This window comes from Micropterus dolomieu, linkage group LG11 (genome assembly GCF_021292245.1).
Source record: "Micropterus dolomieu isolate WLL.071019.BEF.003 ecotype Adirondacks linkage group LG11, ASM2129224v1, whole genome shotgun sequence".
Lineage (NCBI taxonomy): Eukaryota > Metazoa > Chordata > Actinopteri > Centrarchiformes > Centrarchidae > Micropterus > Micropterus dolomieu.
In genome coordinates this window covers 16,414,309-16,429,431 of record NC_060160.1, presented here as the reverse complement: position 1 = coordinate 16,429,431, position 15,123 = coordinate 16,414,309, and the positions used below count along the sequence as shown (strand labels likewise).

Below are 15,123 nucleotides of genomic sequence, written 5' to 3'. Positions count from 1 at the left end.
GATGGTGTGGGTGGGGGGGGGGGGGGGGGGGAAGAAGAAGTTACAAAAGAAGTGTTTGATATTTAATGGAGTTTGTCTCATATTGACACTTCCTTTTCAGTGGGCAGTCAGTAAGACGTGCTGCAGAGGCTAGGCACAAATTTCATTTTTCTTTTCATCACCAAGTTGAAGTTGCCATAATACATCTGATTTGTATATATAATATAAGTTGTACTAGCTCTTTATAATTAGTGATAAGCAAAAATTACTGCAGCATCAATTTGAATTATGAAAAGAAATGTCTTGTCTCTCTAGTGGTTTTCAAATTGTTCTGGATTTCTGGAAATAGTGTTGTTTTTTGGGCACAACCTGAGCCTTAGTATTATAAGAAGCCCTATTAATGAACTAACCTGTGTGTTCTGTAACAGGAGTTGACCCTTCTTGAATGCATACCCCATCTGAGAGAACTAGCACTGAAAGACCCAACGTCAACGCCAAACCCAGTGTGTCTGCTGTGTAACTATGCTACACACGTTCTTTACCACATGCCAGGCCTCCAGCGACTTGACACCTATGACGTCTCAAGCAAGCAAGTCAAGGAAGCAGCTGAGGTATTGAGAAGGCCAGCAGGACCACTAATTAAGCTCACCTGAATTCTCTTGATTTACGTCCGTTGCTAATGATTTTGTTGAATTCCTAACTCCTTATTAAATTTCCCATATCTCATACATATTTCTTCTGCATTTAGTTTTTCCAGTGCTTCAGTTGAGTTACAAATCATATTCATAATGAGTGAGAAATTTATTCCAAGACATGATTTCTTAATACATTACCTAAATTCAAAGTTCTAGATATCTTATGCATTGCATACGCACATTTCTTTTTTATTTAGCTTGACACATTTAAAATCTTTGGAAATCTTATTTAGGTATTTATTAACAAAAATGAGATTCTGTAGGTTTGAACTGTTCCTGTCAAACATTTTTCCTTTTAGTCCACAGTAATGAAGAAAATGATGTACTACAACATGCGTGTACGTAGTGCTCAGAGGAACCTGGCAGAGATCCAGCTCAGTCTGATAGAGAGGAAGAAAACTATGCTACAGTTACCTGAAGAATGCATCAGAACTCTCAATCACGCCTTCAAGAATGTATGTACAATCCTTGAAACATTTTTAAAAATATTTTAGCACCTGTAAAACAAGAATACAATATAAATTGTTTAGCTGTAATCTCCAGCTGCAGGTTGCTGTTATTGTACACAGTTATGAGAGATGTTTTCATTTGCATGCATACCTAGCTTGAACGTGAGCTTTCCAAGGTGCCAGCTAGTTGTAAGAAGTCTTCCTGTACTTTGGACGATGGATCGACCCACCTGGTTGAAGGGTCAGCCGTCAGAAGAGATCCAACCGCTGACATCAGTCGTGATCTAGCCATGGAGCGCAAAATACTCAGCAAGATTGAAGCACTGAGGGAGAGGCTGGGACTATGGATGAGGAGGCTGGATGAGTCTGTATTTTTGAAGATACAGAGATATTTTATAGTGCTTTATACAATTCAGTCTCATACTGTACAGTACATCTTTCTACATTCAAGCATCTGATTAAATAAACCAGTCCTAATGTGAAAAATGAATGTTCTTTCTTCTATATTCAGGATTGAAGCCTGGTATGAGCGTGATTTGGCCCAAGCCACAAACATGATGGAATATACTGTCCAGTTCCTGTTGATGGAGCTAGAAAGTGTTGGAAATATTCGTTTGGAAGAGGGTTTCTCCACAGACCCTTGGTGCGTACTTGGTATTATTAGTACAACTACAACCTTCATGAAATTTACAGCTACAGAGGACAAATCAAAAGCACACTTCCCTTAACTCATATTTTCTATGTTATGTACCCTACAGGTTTACTTCCTGTTGCGACCTCCTGCTTTCCAGATTCTCTCATTCAGACTTTAAGGTTTACAGTATTACTGGCATTAAGATCAATAGAGTTATTCGCATCCACAACAGGGCTTTGAGGCTTCGGTTTGAGGACAAACTTCACACCCTTCTAGCCAGCGAAGAGTCTGGTGTCTGTTCACAGTAAGTTAAACTAAAGTGATATGAAAAGTGATAATAATCGTGTTTTTACCAATGATTTACAGACATTTTAACATTACTATTGTCATCATTGTAATAGTAGAAGGGTTGTTAATTTAGTTTGGAACTAATATAAACCTTTCAAGCAGGAATTACAGACGTCGGCTGGAGCACTTGTTCTACATAGCTGACTCTGAAAAAAACAGTGAGAAGGAAGACATTTTGTGCATCGTAGAGGAAGGCTTCAAAACAGCCCAACAATATAAGGTGTGTACACTGCTGATTTTGTTTGTTCCACAATTCCACCACCCCTCAACCATCAATCCCATCACCAAGAATTCCATTGAGCATTAAGAGAAAAAATTAAGCTAGTAAGTCACAGTTTAGTCACGTCACTACTTTATAACTGTATGTGTAAAATAATGAACAGCAATTGCAAGAATTTCTACAAATTGTGTTTGTTTATTAAGCAGAATGCTTTGTATAATAGAAGGAAGTAAACGTTCTGTTACTCTGAAATTGTAACTTGTTAGAAGTCTTAGTTGGGAATACTGTGGTCCTCCTTTTGTATACAGAAATAACTACACATGGGTGCTAACAGAACAGAATCTCATCATGTTGACTTTAACTATGGTGATTTTTAACTAGGCCTTGGACAGAGAGTGTGCTATACCTTTATCCAATAGCCTGAGTGTAACCGAACAGCCCAGAATAGAACATGCTCTGCGTCAGGCCAGCCAAGGCGAATCCAAGCACAGTAGAGATACGATACCCTTCAGGCATGGTGAGTTTTAAGAAAAAAACTCCCCTCAGCTGTGACTATTGTTTTTTTTTTCTTAATAGCTAAAATACATTTTTTTTTGCCTATAGGTCAGATTATTGTTTCCAAAGTATTCGTGGGCAACAGCATGCCTATCCGAGAGGGCGAACCAGTGGACAGAAGCATCTATCCCAGAGCCCACTCTGTGTATCGCAATGTGGACACTAAGCACAGAACTAAAATAAGTGAAGGTATGCAGTATATCAAGAGGCATGCAAACAATTATTTTTCAGTCAGTATTTATGCAATGTCATTGCATCTCTATGTGTTTTTCATTCAGAGAGACCCCGCTCCCCCAAAACACACACTGGTCCCGAGTGCAGTTCCCTACGAAGACAGTGGTTTGTGTTTGACCATGAGCTTGTCCTGCCTGAGTACATCATATATTTTGAATACATCACTGGGGTAATTAATTCATTGGTTTTGTTATTTTATATCCCAGAACTCCACAGTCCATTTCTATAAAGCTTTAAATTTGGCACAAATCAAAGTAAATAAAAATTCAGCCAGTCATGCTGAGCTCTGATGCAATCAAAATTTAGTAGCATGGCTTTTAATCAAAACTCAGATATGATAAAACATTTTGATTTTTGTGTCTCCTTTGTAGTTGCGCACTTGTTTTACAATTTTAGTACCCACTACAAGTCAGTAATTATATAACTACCAGCCAATTCTTTGCTTTAAACCTTTTGACATGTTGTTACTAGGGTCAAGAACATCCTGCATTGCTGGGCCAGAACACAGTCAAAGATGATACTCCCTCCAATGATATCAACCTGGACAAGGAAGTCCTCGATATGGAACCTGTGCTGAAACCACAGCCCAAGTTGTTGAGCCTGGATGACAAAATTCTGCTCAATGTGGCCAGAGCCAACATTCTCAGTCAGATTACTGTAAGTATTCTGGCTTTTCAAATGACAGCTTCATACACTTACAAAGAACTAGCTGCATTGTATTGAATCTGCAGGTGCTGAACCTTCATGGCAACAGTCTGAGTAAAATAAAGGAGATTTCCAGCCTCACAGCTCTGCGGCATCTTACTATCAGCTTCAATGAGTTCACACGCCTGGATGACCTTTCTCACATGGTAAAAGAGACAAAAATACAATAATTGAGCTTAAACTAAAAACTGCCTCTGTAGTATTGAATGAAATTCTATAGTGGGGTGATACATAATATGGAGAGACTGAAACTGTATGGACCATATTATAAAGTGGAAACATTTAACATCTATTGTCTGTTAACAAAATCACAGCCCCACCTTGAGTTTTTGGATGCTAGCTATAACCGCCTAGTGACCCTAGAAGGGCTGAGGGGGTTGGGACAGCTCAAACAGCTCGATGTGCGCTGGAACAACTTGACCAAGGCCAGAGAGGATACGGCTGTGCTGAGAAAACACACACCTACTCTGCTAAAGCTTGACACCCGATACAACCCCTGGAACAGGGTGTGTGCTGTTATCAAATAAAATCAAATAAGGTGCAGTACAAGACACAATGTGGACGCATACAGTGAAGCTGTTTTCCTTTTTCCAGCCTGAAGCAGTCAGAATGACAATACTGGGTCGTCTAACAACCCTCACACACCTGGACGATATGATGGTAGCAGAAGAGGAGGCTGCTGATGCTGTTCAGATGGCTGCCAGATCCAAAATTAACCAGGTGAAGATCTTAAAGATACCGTTGCTTTGCTGTATAGTCTGGATGAATGAATGCAGTGATCAGTAAATCTAAATTTGAATTAAAACAAAACAGTATGAAATAAATGGAACATCCCATTTAATTAATAAATCATTTTTGTTTGTGAGAACCAGTTTCATTTCATGTTTAATTATGAAAATTATAATTGGGATATTTACAGCATGTCATGTTTTCTTGGAGATGGATCAGGTTTGCATTTAAATGTAGATTTATTATGTAAAAATAAGTAGTAAGTCACTCCCACAAAGAACGCAGTACATTATGTGAACATCTGCCTGTATATTTCAGGACATACTGTAATTAAATCAGACCCGTTGACACTCTTGCTTGTAGGCATCTCTTCTGGCTCACTCGCGTTATAACAGTGACCGTCCCCGCCGTCTCAGCCTGCTTTCAACAGCCCAGCTCCTATGTCTTCTCAGTCCTGCACAATGGGGCCTTAATCTAGAGCTTGACTGGACTGCAAAGGTGAGCTACAGGCATGTGTGTTTCATCGTAAAGGAGTAATTTCTTTAAATGTTTTGTGAAGTGTTCGGAAGAGTGTAATTGTAATTTAAATTGTAATACATGTTTAAAGGTAATTTATACTTTTTTTAATACATTTGTCATCTTAAATTATGACCAGATCACCGCTCTGAACCTTGACAGCCAGAGGATTTCCAAACTGATCAATCTGAATAAGCTGGTCAACCTTCGCTGGGCCTCCTTTAATGATAATGACATTTCTAAAGTGGAGGGTCTTGACAGCTGTTTGAAACTGGAAGAACTTTCCCTCAACAACAACAGCATCAGCACACTCAGTGGTTAGTCACGCTGTCAGCTTGACAATGACGTTGGAAAATCAACATTAAGATCTATCAGAGACCTCATTGTTGCTGTGCCTGTCTTCAATCTCTGTTTCTCCAGGCCTACCAAAACTGCATTGCCTGAACAAACTGAGTGTAGATGGGAATCAGCTGTCTAGTCTGGATGCCTCAGTCCTCGATCAGCTGCCCAACCTGTCCTTTTTGTCTGTGGAGAAAAACTGTATCAGTTCCCTGCATGGCATCCAGAGAGTTCGCTCCCTTCTTGAGTTCTACATCGGCAATAACCACATTTCTACATCACAAGACATCTACTATCTGAAGGTCAGTGGGAGAGAAATTATAGTAGGTTTCAGATTTTGTTGTCTGAGCTTATATACTCCTCTTTGTTTTCAGGGATTGACAAACCTCATCATTCTGGATCTTTATGGGAATCCTTTATTGGAGAAACTGGAAAACTATCGGATTTATGTTGTGTTCCACCTCCCCTCCCTAAAAGCTCTGGATGGCATTGCAGTGGTATGTACCAACAACGGCAACCAGTCAAACTTTTCATATTATATTGATATTGTAGTGATGATTATATCCAGTGTTTTGTATTTGCTGTTGTTTTCTTTCTAGGAGGTAACTGAGTGTGAAAGTGCGAAAGATATGTTTGGAGGAAGACTAACCCCTGACATGGTGGCAGAGAAGCTGGGCCACTCAAACTACACAGACATCACCTATCTCACCATGCAGTCCTTGTCCATTAGGTAATAGCCTGGCTTTGCAGACAGATGAACACAATGAGCATGGTTATAGTGATTTACAATGCACAAAAATTAGGTGTTGAAAAACAAGCCTAATTGAAAGTGTGTTTTTTTCCGCCACAGGATGGTTGATCTGTCTCCAGCAGACCTGTTCTGTAGCCTACGCAGTGTCAACCTAGACCACAACAACCTCACTTCGTTCTCGGGCCTCATCTATCTGCCCAACATAAAAGTACTAAGTACACTTAATTTTAAAAATCAACAGGCTGGCTTGAAATGCACCTCAGCCATTATTATTTCCTGTGACTTCTTTACAGGCTCTGTGTCTGAACTACAACCACATTGAGTCCATCCTGCCCAGACAGAAGACTCAGGCTCATCTGACAAACAGACAGATACTGTACAGCAAAGTTCACTCCAGTGGTTACGGCCAACAGAGCCCATACAAAGGCAAAGGGTAGCTCTTATCTCAGTAATTGATTGTTTTTACATTTTACAATGTTAGACTGTTGCCAAGTGTCATGTATGAACTTCAACTGAATGTTTAACCATTAGGGGGCAGCACTGACCAGCCAATGTATGAATTCTGTTGTGGTGTCTCTTGACACTTGTCACAGTTGTTTCCTATAAACCCTTATAAAATCTAATTGTAAACACAATTTCAAAATATTGGAATTTGGTTCAAAATAAGTTATTAATATTACTTTAAAAGATATTAATATTAAGTCATTTTATTTTATTTTCTAGATATATTATAACTAAATAAACTGAATATTGAAATATTGGTCTATCTATAAGTTTCCGCATTTTCAGTATATTGTGAGAACAATGATATAATCTTCCAATCATATCTTCCTTTTATAGAAACCAGTGCTGGGAAAACCATGCTTTTGTTTACCCTGACTGATGTGAGGTCTGATCAGTTAAATGAGGCAGTGCATGGGAGAAAGATATGCTTATTTAACTACAGAGGTTTCAAACAGTCAATCTGTGACTGTGTGTTTAAGGGAAACTGGGCCCACTGGCAGTCTGGAGCCACTGATGGGCAGCCTGGAGGTGCTGCATTTGAGTCACAATGGCATCTCCAATATGGCCAATCTGCAGCTCAGCAGGCTCACCAATCTTAAAGCACTCTTCCTTCAAGGTATGTATGGTTGACACAGAACTGCTCCTTCACAAAGCCTATTAAATGTGCAGTGTATAGAGCCTGTGAAAAGGCAAGCACTGAGAGCAAAGTCTCCCAGAGACCTTAGGCCAGGTGGGAGATGAGACTTGAAGAAAAGAACGGCTGACTTTCTTTTCAACAGCTTTTGATGGCTTTTGATTGAGTTTTGCTTTGTCAGGGTGATTTGTCCCACAAAGCCAACCTTACTTGTCCTTTCTTCCTTTTTGCTTAGAAACCTTTCGAAGCTTTCTCTGTAATTTCAGTGTCTTTTACAACAGGGCCAAACAACAAATACCTGGCAAATGTTTTTATATATTTTATATTGTGCAATTTACTATCTTATTTTGTTTATAGAAATATTAGACTTTTGTTTGATATATATTTCCATTGTTTTGATAAGGTTTTTTTTATCCCTAGGTAATGATATCAGCCTGGTGGAAGGACTGGAGGGGCTTCACCAGCTCAGAGAGCTTGTGCTAGACAAGAACCGGATCAAAGCTCTGGCCGAAAACTCTTTCATAGCCCAGAAGGTCCTGCTAGAACTGCACCTAGCAGAGAACCGGATCCGGGAGCTCAACCATCTAGATCCTTTGACTGAACTCCGCAAGCTCTTTCTTGGCATGAACAAGCTGCAGGTATTGTCCTCCAGCAGCACTAGTCTCCTCACATGATGGATTATATTAATGTTTATATTCAGATTTTTAATAAAACTGCATATTCAGAGTTTCAATTAAACTGCATTAATGTTTCACACCACAGTGATTTCCTGAGGTGACTGCCAAGGTCACAGTAAGCTTTTGTGCAGTTTTTGATTTACCTCCAAATTTTACTGATTGGTTCATATGCAAAATGTGTCAGATGTTTAAGAATGTATTTTATTCAGTGTGCAGCAGTATTATTTTTCCCTGCATTTGCAAAGTAAGACATGAAGTATAGTAATCATGAGTCATTAGCACCCCGCTGTGGCATGCGAGGGGTAGCATTAAGGAGAATCAAGTTTGATTGAAGGTCAGGGCCGTGTGTATAAAGAAAGAGGTGAACAATCAGGACAACGTGTAATCAGCTTCTCAGTCTGCATCTCCTTCTCACCCATGGCGAGTGATTTGCACTTTTGTTGCCAGTTTCTTCTTCCCTTCACTTCCTTAATGTTTTCATGCATTCAATTAAGACATAAAGTACAGCAATCATCCCAGAACAACAGTTGTCACCGTGGGGGTGTCTTTGAATCACAGCCAAGTGCAACCATAAACCTGGGAACGACAGAAAACACCCTCATTCCCTGTTGCGTGCCCAAACTCTCTCATGAGATTAATGAGAGCTCACACATGTAATCTCTCCCATCAGCTGCTTTCATCTTCCCTACACCAAAATTATGAAAGGTTCGGTCATGATGTCATGCGTATGTCTCCATTATCAACACACAGCAGGCTACAACCAGTGGGAAAGAAAAGTTAAATGTGGGGGGGGTGAATGAAAAAGAATTTAAGGTAATCTTTGTTTCTTTACTTTTTGTAGGACATCGCAGAGCTTGACAAACTAGAAGTTCTTCCTTCGCTGACAGAGCTCTCTGTTGTTGGCAATCCTGTGAGTGTTATAAGTATTATGTTGTGTAACGTTGCATTGAAAACAATGAGTTTGTTTTGCTATATCACAGGACACTCGCAAATGATCAAATGCATGCTCACAGGCTTAATTTCTCACCTGCACAATCCAAAACACCATCCCAGTGTAACTGTGGTTCCAAATTAAGTGATTACATGATGGGCCATCTGCTGTCCCTTAAACTGGCCGGCATCAGAGACAAATCCGTTGACCAAATGGCAGGGCGCTATTGGCCCGGTTGCATCACCCATCTGGAGCTCATGGATCAGGCCTGAGTAGAGCCTGCAGCCCAGGGCCTCCCAATGCTCAGCTGTGGTAGCCTCTGTAGTGCTCGACCCCATCCCCCTTCTCTTCCCATAGGAGAGGTTAATCTTGCCAGGGGGGTAGAGGCCAACAGCCACCCTGGAGACAATACCTCCTGCTGTTGACAGCATGAGATCACTACATCACCCATGTTCCCTAGCTAAAGTCTGTCTCCTCCTCTCCACTGGACATCCATTGGCATTCACTCACAACTTAATCACAGCAGCAGTGTCCTATAGGAATATCAAGTTCTGTGACTGGACAGGCTGAATTTGTATCCTATCCAGAGGGTGCCCTCAGCTGGGCACCAAGCTATCGGCTGCTGTCAGCTGGGTCACTGGAATAGCTGTTAACTACGTTGGGACCCACATAGCATCATATTTATCCCAGATGTCTCAAGGCAGGCTTCACTGAGGCTCCACAGTTAAAATAGCTGGATGCTAGTTAGGGTCAGGATAATTTATCACCGGGTTGTTTTTTATCAGTTGTTTTTTTTTTCTTCCAGGTGGCCAGACATTCTCTCCACAGACCAGCGGTAGTGCTTCGTCTGTCCCGGCTGCAGGTCCTGGATGGAGTGATGGTCACCCTTGAAGAAAGGACCAGGGCTGAACTCCTCAGTGCTGATCCCTCAGTGAGAAGTGCACCCAACACATTCACTCAGAAATCGTCACTGCCATTGAGTCATGTCAGGCTGAAAATGTCTGCATTTAAAACGTGGATAATTTAAAATGTGATTTAAGTATTTTTAGACATAATAATGTTTCGACTAGTTTAAGGGCAACAAAATAATAATAAATCATGGCCTCAGCATTTATCCACCATTCTTTTCTTCCTGGCAGTGTAGAGAAGGCTTTTAAACACCATTTAGACACTTCAGGTTGGGACACAAAATTGTGCTGAGGAGAGCGCTGGGGAGGGACAAATAACCTCAATTTCTCTAGTGTCCTGGCTACAGCCTTGCATAAATTTAGTACATATAAAAAATTAAGATACTTATAACACATTTGTTAGGAAAAAGGTTAGTTTGCAAGAAAGGGATCTTTCATTCCCACGCTCGCTTACTCTACTTCAGTATTTCAGTATGAAACTGTCAACATTGTCAACAACAATTTAACAAAAATCTTGTGTGTGTAAAAGTTCATAATGGATTTTATTGTGTTAAGATGAAGTCCAACTGAAAGAAACTAAATAACAACAACCAAACTGTAGCCACCAAAAAAAGTGAAAAGCCTGGATCAAACTCTTTCAGTCTGACTGATTTGATGTTCACGTAATGAGAGACCAGGGCAGTAATTCTCCTGTAGCTCTGAATTAAAAGCAGCCTAAGCCTGCTGGCATCATCCTGCTGATTAGATGAAATGTGCCCGGCCGATAATGCACCAGTGGATTTACTCCCTATTAGCCAGGTCAACACGACCCCCTCTGCTTATTAATCGTAGATGTGGAAATTGCAGAGCAGAGATCCTGGGTTTTCTCATTAAAAACACAAACACAAACCTCCCCCTATCTGCCATCTCAGTTGTCACTCTCAATTTATGCCTGTGCCTACTTTTGTTTGAATTTAAACATGTTATTGATGAGAAGTAATTACTATTCCCCTATAAGATGCTTATGTATGTGGAACAACAGGCAATTTAATCACCAATCCTCTGCCAAGTGTGTGGGTGGAGTAGATACACTGCAGTGACAGTAGCAGCCATAAGAATGTAGAGAAAAAAGTAACAGTAACAGGGTTAGGATGCGTATGTCCGTGAGGTCAGACATTAAGTTGGCCCTGGAGGCACTGAAGGGATCGTTTTTACACATTATCTGAATATCTGCTTATGTTTTTCAAACTAATCCTGTCCTGAAGTATTACTTCTACCTTCCTCATGTTCCCTATTTATTATTTCTCATAAAGCCATGCTCCCAATGCCCTGGAGCTTCTTTTCCTACCACTGAAATAAACATACCTGGACTGCTACCCCTCATGCCTCGAAACAACCCTCTAAGAGGAATGAGTATAAGTGGAGGACTGCAGAACTTTATCCATGGGCACGATATCCTGCAGGGTAACATGGACGAGGTCCAATCTCATTACACATACAAGCGTAAGTGTGACATTTCTCCTCTCAAAAATCATTAAATTTGATAAATGTGATTGTGCATAACAAGAAGTTTTGGATTGACACGAACAATCTTTTCTTCGAGTTCTAATACCCTAATAACGAATACTTTTTTCATATAACAATGTACCAGAAGACTGTTGGGTATTATGATGTCTAATGGTTCGACACTCGTATACCTATACTATAATTCCTGCTCTCAAACCCACATCTTTGTATTAATTCCCAATTCAGAAAAGAAGCCCAAACACGGTAATGGTTCTCGAGGCGGCCAAACTGACATTACATTTAGACACATTCGTAGAACAGGAAGCAACCTGGGAACCACAGGTCTCCTTCCTGATGGGAACAGAGTCATCGTCATAAATCCCAACCAGGAGCAAGACAGCAGGTTGGTAAATTCAAAATTCAAGACATGTAATTGCCTTTAAAATGTGAGCGATCTGATATTATTATGAATACACTTTGACTATTTCCTCATACTTATATTCCAGGTTTCCAAATGGTGGCAAACCCCCACCCATGTAGCAGCCAGAAGAGGTGGAGCATACACTGATACTGGTGAATCAATACAAGATCCAGAGGTGAACACATGCGACAACCATGACTGTGGTGTGGTCATACATCATAGTACTTTAGGACATATTTTGAAAGTGTTTTTTGTAAGTGGGCCTTGATGTATATGGGCGTCTGTATACGTCTGTAAATTTAGATTTTTGACATAGCAAGAAATAACTTTCTGTTGCTGTTTACATATCAATAAATCAACTTTGCATCTCTTTGAATTTTAGTGTAAACTAAAACATGTTTGGGGGTTAAAGAAAATTAGGCTACTTGGAGGTTGTATGTAGTGCGTCCCTTTCAAATGCATTTATAATGACTGTGACCTTATTTTCTATCCACATATGTGGATCACTAACCATGGTAATCTGAGGATGAGAGGTTTTGGTGTCATTTCTACTGCTATCCCATCCTTGGCCTCAAACAAGTGAAAAAACACCCACAGATGTAATGGCGTGTGAGGGTGGCATGCTGTGTCCATTGGGTCAAATGCATCCCCAACAAGTGGATAATCCAGCTTTAGCACACCTCTCTGTGGACAATAATCTGCAGTCACTCAGATAAAGATGTAATCTTGAATGAGGTCCAAATGGATTTCAGAGATTGTCAGTTTCATCACGTTAGCCTCTTTTCAAAAACCCCACTGCAGTTTCAACTAATAGGCAAATCTTGTGTGTTGTAACTGAAAATGAACCTACTCCACTTGATATTTGTGATGTTAGTTCTGCTGAACATGAAATTATAATCCTTCCTGTCTTCCTGGCAGTTTAGTCTAGTAGTCCTGCGGTTAACAAAAACACCAGTGTGAGCCTCAAATGTGGAGGGTACAGCCTGTAGTATGTGATCTAAACCCTTTTTTATTCTGGCATCTCTAAACTGATTATTGTGAGATGAAAACCTACATGTGAAAAGATTTAAATATGACACATATTCCTATCCATCATCCTAGGCTTAAATAGCTAGAAAGAAAGTCATTTTCACTGTCATTGTGCATACTGTTATCTATCTCAACAACTTGTCGTAAAGTAAATTATTGTTTTATTTAACTTGATACCTGTAGTGTTCATAATACGTACTTCTTAAAAAGACACAACATAAACAATTAAGTTGGGACAGTTCTGGGAAATATATTTCTAAATTGTAAACAGCAGCAAAAGCAGAGAGTTTATTTTTGACCGGGAACACGCATTCCAAAGGACATCACTCTGAATCCATTGAAGCCAGAAGCAGCAACATTTTCTTTCGTAATGTCCACCAACCTGAACTATGAACTTTGCGGATCAGTGGTGTGAATGTGACCACTAGGTGTCCTTAGAGCTCCATTAGCTCTCCAACACTGCTAATCAGTCCTCAATGAATTTACCACCTGCCCTGTAGGTAGCAATTTACCAGTTGAGGCGGATATGTGTGTGTCTGCGGTCATTTTGTATTTCCTGCCGGTGTAGCCTTTTTTGAACACGTGAGGCAACAGCCAGCTTGAGGCAGCAAAAGTGAAAAGCTCTCCCCAAACAAGCTCCTCTAATGCATGTACTTAACTTCACTTAATTTGTGTTAATTCCCAGCATTAAGCGGGGCTAATGACTGTGCAAGTGAGTGCACTGTCATTACCTTGCTCTGCCTGACAACGAATGGCAGCTGATGAACTCACATAAAAAAACCACTCTAATGCACAGATTTGGGGGCTCAGTGAGAGCTCTCTAATGCATTAGGTATTGCAAAGGATAATTACACTTTTTATATTTGTCTACGTTATCTGCAGTATGGATGTGCTAGAAGTATAACTGTCTTTATTGCATTTGTATTCCTGTGTGTAGTGTAAACTTCTTGTTAGCATACTACTTCATACAGTATCTATCTCTTTGCATATCTGTCAGTATTTTTCACATTAAAATGAAATCAGCATAAAGACTGTGAATAATTCATCAGTTCTGAGTGAACCCAGATGCACTGCTCGTTCTGTCTTTCTCTCTCCGTCTCTTCGCTACTTCATGTGAGTAGACCACATGGTCCGTAGCTGGTTTAATGGGATGGAATGTGACAGGTTATGTTTTCATCTGCCTGATATGGAGCCCGGCTCAGGCGGGAGGGAATGAGGGGGTGAAAGAGAGACCGAGAGGGTGGAGAGGGGGGAAAATGAGTTGGTCTCTACAGTTGCAGTCTGGATTCATAATTAGACATGTTTGTGCTTGTTGTGAATCAGTTATAGATGATGCTCTTTCCCCCATCCCCACCAACACACACACATGCACACACACACACACACAGAAAAACACATGCTCTGTATGGGGCCATTACTGCTGGTCCACTAACTCCCTACATTTGCTGTGTGTGTGCATTCAGAGCGCCATTAGTCCAAGACTCTGTGAATAATTGCTGAATAGACCATGTTTTTACTGCTATCTACTCAGGTTCTAGTGTTGGTTGATGTTGTGGGTCAAATGAGAGGGATGAGGACATTGATTGATGTATGATGCCAAAGACAACTCTTGTGCAATGCTTATCATCGCATTATGTGCAGTATGTGTAATGGGTGAACAGCATTAATCTCTACATGCATTACACATTTACCAGCTCGTATTAAGTTTATAAGTGCTTTGGTAGAGGTTACAATTACATCAAAATCATCACTTGACATGGAATTGCTGTTGTAAAAATGAAATGTTCTCTCCACATTTGGCTGCTGATGGCAACCAACTGCAGGTCATCATCAAAATATAAATTATTTTGTTTTCTAAAGGTACATATTTAGTCCCGAGTTCATTTTCCATCCCTGTGAATCCTGTATTCAAAAACAATCTTGCCATATTGCCTCTCTTGAAATCTGTCAAGTGAGTTATTGTTGTCGTTTGTCATTTTCCTGTAATTTGTTTCCTGTGAGGCTCCCTAGAATAAAGAGTGAATGAAGAAAGTGATTGGGAAAATACAGATAAAAGAATGTAGTGAGAGTGACAATTAGAATGAAAGGAAAATGCTTTTATTTTGTGTAGACATTTTGGAAGAGTGCACGCCTCACATTAAATCTTAACTGCTATTCATTGCTGGACTTGCGTGTGATTTATCACATTATTCCTATCGCAAAAAGCATGTTGCGTGGTTAAAATGCCAAAATCAAGGTAACAATATCCAAACAACAGATAAATACCCAATTTTCTTGTAAATTTAATGGGAATCAATTTTCAGAGCACCTTCAGATAGTCTGCTTTTTTGTTTGATGATATGTGCATTTGTGTTTCTCCTTTAATGACTGTCAAATCTTA

At 40.1% G+C, this 15,123-nt stretch overlaps 1 protein-coding gene across 3 annotated transcripts in view; it reads left to right on the top strand.

The window, feature by feature from the left end:
* Positions 1 to 13,896, top strand: part of lrrc9 (leucine rich repeat containing 9) — an 18,273-nt gene extending 4,377 nt beyond the window's left edge. Inside the window, exons 1-27 of one of the 3 annotated variants that reach the window (XM_046061681.1) lie at positions 412 to 590; positions 974 to 1,129; positions 1,279 to 1,487; positions 1,635 to 1,766; positions 1,882 to 2,061; positions 2,205 to 2,325; positions 2,707 to 2,842; positions 2,929 to 3,069; positions 3,159 to 3,283; positions 3,586 to 3,771; positions 3,846 to 3,965; positions 4,134 to 4,325; positions 4,414 to 4,539; positions 4,912 to 5,046; positions 5,204 to 5,381; positions 5,485 to 5,705; positions 5,778 to 5,900; positions 6,003 to 6,133; positions 6,254 to 6,362; positions 6,448 to 6,587; positions 7,138 to 7,274; positions 7,713 to 7,930; positions 8,811 to 8,879; positions 9,706 to 9,831; positions 11,101 to 11,290; positions 11,540 to 11,696; positions 11,800 to 13,896. In XM_046061681.1, the coding sequence (XP_045917637.1) occupies positions 525 to 590; positions 974 to 1,129; positions 1,279 to 1,487; positions 1,635 to 1,766; positions 1,882 to 2,061; positions 2,205 to 2,325; positions 2,707 to 2,842; positions 2,929 to 3,069; positions 3,159 to 3,283; positions 3,586 to 3,771; positions 3,846 to 3,965; positions 4,134 to 4,325; positions 4,414 to 4,539; positions 4,912 to 5,046; positions 5,204 to 5,381; positions 5,485 to 5,705; positions 5,778 to 5,900; positions 6,003 to 6,133; positions 6,254 to 6,362; positions 6,448 to 6,587; positions 7,138 to 7,274; positions 7,713 to 7,930; positions 8,811 to 8,879; positions 9,706 to 9,831; positions 11,101 to 11,290; positions 11,540 to 11,696; positions 11,800 to 11,833 (3,858 nt within the window). In that variant the 5' untranslated portion in view covers positions 412 to 524 and the 3' untranslated portion in view covers positions 11,834 to 13,896. Of the gene's footprint in view, positions 1 to 411; positions 591 to 973; positions 1,130 to 1,278; positions 1,488 to 1,634; positions 1,767 to 1,881; positions 2,062 to 2,204; positions 2,326 to 2,706; positions 2,843 to 2,928; positions 3,070 to 3,158; positions 3,284 to 3,585; positions 3,772 to 3,845; positions 3,966 to 4,133; positions 4,326 to 4,413; positions 4,540 to 4,911; positions 5,047 to 5,203; positions 5,382 to 5,484; positions 5,706 to 5,777; positions 5,901 to 6,002; positions 6,134 to 6,253; positions 6,363 to 6,447; positions 6,588 to 7,137; positions 7,275 to 7,712; positions 7,931 to 8,810; positions 8,880 to 9,705; positions 9,832 to 11,100; positions 11,291 to 11,539; positions 11,697 to 11,799 lie in introns of those variants that run through there. The other 2 variants (XM_046061682.1, XM_046061683.1) reach the window with 2 other exon arrangements.
* Positions 13,897 to 15,123: the final 1,227 nt, after the last annotated feature.